Raw genomic sequence first — 7,279 nt, forward strand, 5'->3', positions numbered from 1 at the left:
AGAAAATGAGATTGTAAGGAATCTCAGCTTAAAAGGATTTTAATCAACAAAAATAATAAAATTATCTATAGACAATATTCAGGCTTACAATCTGTCATAATAACACTCTTTTCTTTAATTAATTTCTTTAACGATATATGGATCTACACCACATTGCTCATGCACTTTATGACTCTATATGAAAACAGGAACTGATCAATGATCCTCAACGTCACATCCAGTAGAAAAGACACGATCTTGAACACCAAAGATTTGAGCAATATTTTCGCCGTAAAAAATAAAAACACAACTCTTTATCGGTTTTGGGAAAAAAATATGACTTGAAGTGAATTGGGTGAAGGGCAAAGAATTTTATTTTGCTCTTCCGTCATCATTTTCTGTGTTAATTTTTTTTTTTAATGTCTATATTAATAATAATATTTATGAATCACTAAAATTTGTCAGCATATTAACACGTGTTCACATAAATCACTATCAAAATCCCCGATTTCTCTTGTAATTCTAATCCATGTTTTGGGATTCTCTCAGCAGCTAAAGGAGTGTTTGATGTGAATTCTAAATTTGAGAACGTGATTCTTCTTAGAATGTAATTTACACCTGCAAATCTTCTCGAGATTTTTCTGTGTTTATGGTGAAGAAAAAGTGCGCGATAAAATGTCTGGGCATTGTGCTTCCTAATCCAACAAAATAAGTGAGCAAGTTCATGATTACGCGACGCGACAAGGTCAGGATGTGAGATTTTCCCGCGACTTGGCTTTCGTTAAAAGCACACAATCGTGCCTCAGAGCATGGCATTGCGACTAACTCACTGAACTGGTGCAGATGCAGAGGCATTTCTCGTGCAGCTGATCTTGTATATAGTAAAATAGTTTAATATTATTTCACGTGTATCAGTGCTGAGTGGAAAGAGTTGAGATTGAAGATGAGGAATTCAGTGTATTTTGTCTTTTCGATCGTGATCTGTGTGGTGGTTATTATTAATCAAGCATCAGATGCCAGTCCGGTTCCCATCTTCTTCCCAAAACTCAGCAGGTTCATCAATGATCTTGCCTACGGTGGAAATTACTACCCTCAATACTATGGTAAATTGCTTCTTTGTGATTTTTAAAAATTACCCAGTGAATTTCTGAAAATGTTTCCCAATATATTTACAATATTATTTTCTTTTCCAAAATTCGTTGATGCAAATCTTTTGTAAGAAAATCAGCATAAATTAGTGATTCAGAAGAGTGTTTCATCAAGTTTTATCTTAACTAAAAGTGTCTCAATTTTCCCTTTCAGTTTAGAAAAAAAATTAAGAAATATCATTGCTGAAATTTAGGTTTCTATTGAAAAATTCGTGATCAATTAAATTTGTGAAAAAATTAAAGATGTTGAATAACCTTTAAAAATAGTTTTGGTTTAAGAATAACTTCCATTAATCGTTTTAATTATAGTGAGATTATTAACAAAGGAAAAATTAAGAATTTATGAATCATTTTGATTATTTATGGCTCCTGCACACCTTTCAAGTCAGGCAAATTTTATGAAGTCGAAATTCCAACCGTGTCTTTCTCACAGACTTTGCATATGTCTATCCCATTCATTCGCACTCTTCTTCTTTAAATATCACAACAAATTCAATTTAGCTCAATGGAATTTGGAGTGCGAAATAATGAGATGGACATAAGGTAAACTGCTCCCGAGTCGACCGGTGGTCAATATTTGAATGTTTGATGGTGAATTTCTATAAAATTGTCACTGATTCATATTTATTTATGGAATAATTGACCTATTAATGTTAGATCGTACGCCAAATATTAGTGCAAATATAAATTGAATAAATAACTCTATCGGTCGACTTGAGAGCACTTTACCTTATTCGAATCATATGAGAAAGAAAGAGATGTAAATTTAGATTTCATGAAATTTTACTGATCTAAAAGGCCACAGCCATTACTTACCAAATTGATTTTTTACTTGCTAAATTTGCTGATTTACTGACCTCAACTGTTTTCCCGTTTTAACCTAAATTATAGTAAAGACTCTGATTTGGAGTTGAAAAAATACAGTAGACTCTCGCAAATTCGGCTCTTTTAAGATCGGGCTACTTTTTAATTCGGGCAGCGGTTACATTTGAAAAAAGTTTGTTGTCATTTTTCAAGTTTGATTATAATTATCAAATGAATCAAATATGCTCAAATTTGGCATGGTTTATCTTAGTTTTGATGTGATTTTCCATTATTTAGGGATTTTCATGCAATTTACGTTACATATAAGTGTGTAAACTCAATATCTATATGCACATGAATAAAAAGTCGTTGCATTTCAAAAAGTTTGTCGCCCGAATTTCTGTCTAATTCGGCTGGCATTTCGGTCCTATATGCCCGAATTTTAAAGAGTGTACTGTATTGCCAAATTAAGGTTATGTTTAAAAATATTCCCAAATAAGCAGAGTAAATAAAAATACCTTACACATATGAAAGCCCTCCTCTTTTTATCTTCTAATTTAATTTTATTATTTTGCTTTAATTCATGGAACTTATTAATTCAAATCAAACTGGAATTTTATTTTTACAACCCATTACCTACATTTTAAATAAAATGTAAAAATTCTAATTAAAACGGAAATTTCTTAATAAGATTCAATTACATCAAAGTAAAAGTTTTGAAATTTAAAATAGCATAAAGATTATAATTCTTTGTTTTTCTTTAAAGGACCAGGTATTAATAAAAAAAATTTTCGACTATGGAAAATTATTTAGTTCTCTAATGACCTCTACACACTAGAGAAAAATATGTCCATATTTTAGAGTTTTTTCTACGCAAGAGTAGGGAATTTGCTTCAATATGGACATAAATTTCTCTAGTCTGTAGAGGTCATAAGAGTCAGAAAAATATTTTTTCGGTCACTGGTAATTCATACTAGTTCATAAAGGGTCAAAACAGTTGAAATATAATATATCGCTCCGTGAAACCGAACTTTAATGTAAACATCGAAACCATCATATTTTTAGCTTTTAAAAAATGTTTTTTTTTTCTGAGTTGGTTCCTCGTAATTATTAGTGATGGGCAAATTTTACTGGAATAAGACTGACAAGGGATCAACTTCTTTGAGAGTCCCCCCCCCCCTGTTTCACAAAAATGTGAACGATTTATTTTTCGTCTCTTAAAGTCAAACAAATTGCTCAAGAAATCAAAGAAGATTAAAATTTTGAAAAATATTTCAATGATAAATTTATTAAATTCTTCTTTTAGGTGCACTAAAATGTTAATCTTAAAACCAAAAAAAAATTGAGTTAGCCCCTTGTAATTTCAAAGGAGAGATATTTACTGTAATGCTCGTTTATGTAATATTTTTTAATTTAAAAATAAATTCATACCCAAGGGCCTAGTCTAGTTATTATATTGACATAGTAATGACTCGTCGTGTGTATAAAAAAATTCACCATTATTCTTCTCTATAGTTGTTTTGATTTTTTTTAATATTGTATCGAAATATACCTAAATCACAGTCAAGTTCCTCAATGTATAGTTATAACAAGTAATGTTTAGTAATAACAATACTAAAAAAAAGTTTTTCCATAAAAATGACACACCAAAATTAAACACCACACAGTACATTTAACATGCTTTCTTGTCGTATTGATATACAAAATCGACGTACTCACTCTCAATCAAAATGTCACTTGAACTTTAAGATTTTACAGAGTCTCTCACCGTAAAGTCAGAGTCAGCCTCTAATTTGACACTTGTGTAACAGTAAAGGTTATAATTTGGATTCTGAATGCGGACATCAGATGGCAATCCTCCCAAAAAATGTTACTTGGGACATTATGGCAGAAAGAGTAAAAAAATATTACAGTAGACTCTCTCTCAATCGGACATATGAGACAAAATATAATATTAATAAATAATTTAATTTAAATAATTCAATAATAAATACAAATACAATACAAATATAAATGTCATCAAAATTATCGAGAGATTTGGGCATCACAATCATTGTAAACTCCACAAAAAGCGCTCAAATATAAAGAATCACCATAAAACAAGAGGAACTACAGCGAATTTGAGCAAATTTGCTTCAAAATCAAACGTGAAAGTTGTCAACAAAATTTTTCGCCCGATTGAAAAAGAACCGACTGAGCGAGAGTATACTGTACTACAGTAGACTCTCGCTCAATTGACTCTTTTTCAATGGGGCGCAGAATTGTGTTGACAATTTTCACGTTTTAATTTAAAGCAAATTTGTTCAAATTCGCTGTAGTTCCTCTTGTTTTATGGTGATTCCTTATATTTGAGAGTTTTTTGTGGAATTTGCAATGATTTTGATGCCCAAATCTCTCGATAATTTGGATGACATTTTGCCCCACATGCCCGATTGAGGGAGAGTCTACTGTACAATTATTTTTATGTGAAATTCTTTACAACGTCTTTACTGCATGAACTTTTAATTACATTATACGTCATATGACTTTATATGGAATAATTATCATTTTTGTTAATTAAATTAAGAAAAACAAAATGCTGCTTGTTCTTAAATTTTTTATCACCGAAAACAAAAAAAAATTGTTTTAATAATTCTTCCTCGAATTCAATTTGAATTTTTTCAAGAAATGCGTTCAATTTTGTACTCTATTTTAGTCGTAATGTAGCTAGCTTTTAAAATCATTTTTTTCTTTTTGTGATACAGATGATTATTTTTCCAGACTTGATTTTTTTAATATTATTTTGATGAATTTCAAGATAAATTTTTGATTTTTAACACATAAAAATGATATTTAGATGAAAATTGCACAACACAAAACCAAACCACAATTTATGAATACAGTAAAATGGTTTAAACGTATAGCAAAAACCTAAGAAATAAATTACATCGTGGTGCTCCATGTGATTTAGTGAGATCATTTTCACTTTTATTTCCTGCAGTATCTAATAAAAGTTTAAGAGTGGAGGGCGTTTTATTCAGACTTTCAGAGCGAATATTTCAATTACTATATATTTGCAGATCTTAAGAATGACTAATTATAGGTTTTAATACTATTGAGGGATGGCTGTTGTGTTAAAAAGTCACGTAATATTATCAATAACGTTTAATTATGTTCACCAATGTTCATATCTTTTCTCTTAAAGTAATTGGTTATACACTTATACATGTTCTTTAATTTGAAGGTGGTGGATCATATGGAAGTTCCTATGGTGGCAATGGCTATAGAAATTCTTATGCACCCCCCAATCGCCCAGCTCAAGATCGTCAGGCTCGAGGACGGACCTACTCAGATATTTGCCAAGTATTTGGACGTCCGGGTATCAATACCGGATCCGCCAGTGGCGTCTTCTGTCCCTACACCGGCTGATGGATAGATTTTGGCGCCAAAAATGTGCCATCTTCGCACTTCAGTACCATCTTCTTTTTAGCATATCTTCACCGTTTTTGTGTGAATGTATTCAGGTGAGGAAGAGAATCTTTTGTCATGGCACTAACAAGAAAAAAAGTAACTTTCACTCTTTTCACAGCTTTACAATTGCAGAGTCCCATAGAAAAACGGATTGATCTAGTGTAAAACATATAAAATCTGTTACATGAGAGGCAGTAAAGTGAACGAAAAAATATTACCAAGTTAAGATTGCAACACTATCCAGCAGCTTGCCAATTTGTCACGGTGGAGCATCAATTGTATTGGAAATTGACTTTCCTGCAAAACACGCATCTTCCGCATTTTCAGTTCAGAACATTATGTCTTCTGAAGGTAGACAAGTTGCATTTATCAGCCAGCATTTTCCCGTATCTCGTGATTTTTCATGCCAAACCGGACAAAGAGAATCCTTCTATTTTATTTTTAATTGTAAAAATTCTGCATTAAGTATATAATTATTGTGATAAAAGAAAATATAGTGGCAAAGAAATAAATCTCTAACTCGTTTTTCATTGGGAATAGGAAAAAGAGCAAAATCTACGCAAATCAGGAACTCTGAATATCATTAAACTATCTACAATCAAGAGTAAATTTTAAACAAATTTTTAAATAAAAATAAGTGCGAGAAATGGTTAGTGGGAAATAGAGTAAAGTGTTACACTTCACGCTCAAGTTGAAAAAATAACGAAAGTTGAGATTGATCATTGATCTTAAAAAATGTCAAACTTTGTGATATAAGCTTGTTTTATTTTATAGGATCTGTGATTCTTTCACTCAAAATCTGGTTAATGTTTGAATAGGCTGAACATTGGCCTAGATAAGGAGAGGTCCTAGGTCTCAAGTCCAATTATGGATGAAAACAGTAGGAATTCTGTCTTTACCCGTGTCACAGGCTCAGATTTATAACGCTTCTCTGAATAATAAAAAATTACCTTAGAATCTCTAGAATTGTCAAGGTATAGATTGAGACTAGCCTTTCACAAATATTTATAAAGCATTATATTAATAAATTTTCAAATTAAACATCAAGCTAACTAAACATTCTTAAGATTGTTTCGCATTCCGCACTGAATCTTGAGTCGAATAGTTTATCAAAGTTTCATGAAACTGTTGTGATCTATAGTTGCAAACTTTATTAAGTTTTATAGGCTAGGTACCTCTTTAACCCTCGTTAAAAGTGTTTTTTTTTTGGTCCAAATCCATATCAATGAACCATTCCATTTGAAAGCAGAATATTCATATTTTAGAATTTCTTTTTCTTTAGGACTAATAAAACTATAATTATGGTGAGACACTATTACATAAGCATCTCAACCATCACTGAATTTCTTTTTTAAAGCTTAGCTTCATCATTTTTTTGCATAGTGTAACTATATAAGAAAAGAATTTACCACTCTGAATTCAAATTAAGGATGAAAATGAAGGAAATTATTATCAAAATCGATGCAATGTCACACTATTAGGGCATAACTTCATGCACAAAATGTGCATAACTTTCCGCGAGATGAGAAAAGTACAATCAAATTTATTTCTACCTCTATCAGGCTATATTTTTCTCACGTTATTAAAGATTAAACATTAAAGTAAATAATAATTCTGACGTGGAGCTAGTTCGGCTATCTATTGCTCAGAAATAAATTATCCAACATTGTTTAGTTTACGTATAAGATAATATGATGGAAACTAATATGTTGACTTAGGTTGGCTTCTGGATTGGTTAGAATTTATTATAGGGATGTATAAAGTCTAAAGACGATCACTGTTGAATATTCTGTTGAGTATCAACTTTCGGTCTTCAACGACCCCCCCCCCCCACAAGTCAATATTATCTAGGACAGTCTTTTTCCCCCATCCCTTCCTACCCCTTAAAAATCATGCTT

The 7,279-nt window shown here is 31.3% G+C and overlaps 1 protein-coding gene across 1 annotated transcript; it reads left to right on the forward strand.

Annotated features, from left to right (window-relative positions):
- Positions 1 to 791: 791 nt before the first annotated feature.
- LOC129799299 (uncharacterized) lies at positions 792 to 5,893 on the forward strand. The gene is made up of 3 exons (XM_055843043.1): positions 792 to 1,082; positions 5,155 to 5,434; positions 5,500 to 5,893. The coding sequence occupies exons 1-2, from the start codon at positions 923 to 925 to the stop codon at positions 5,337 to 5,339; spliced, it is 345 nt and encodes a 114-aa protein (XP_055699018.1). The 5' UTR covers positions 792 to 922; the 3' UTR covers positions 5,340 to 5,434; positions 5,500 to 5,893.
- The last annotated feature ends 1,386 nt before the right edge of the window (positions 5,894 to 7,279 follow it).

This window comes from Phlebotomus papatasi, chromosome 1 (genome assembly GCF_024763615.1).
Source record: "Phlebotomus papatasi isolate M1 chromosome 1, Ppap_2.1, whole genome shotgun sequence".
In the NCBI taxonomy this organism is placed as follows: domain Eukaryota; kingdom Metazoa; phylum Arthropoda; class Insecta; order Diptera; family Psychodidae; genus Phlebotomus; species Phlebotomus papatasi.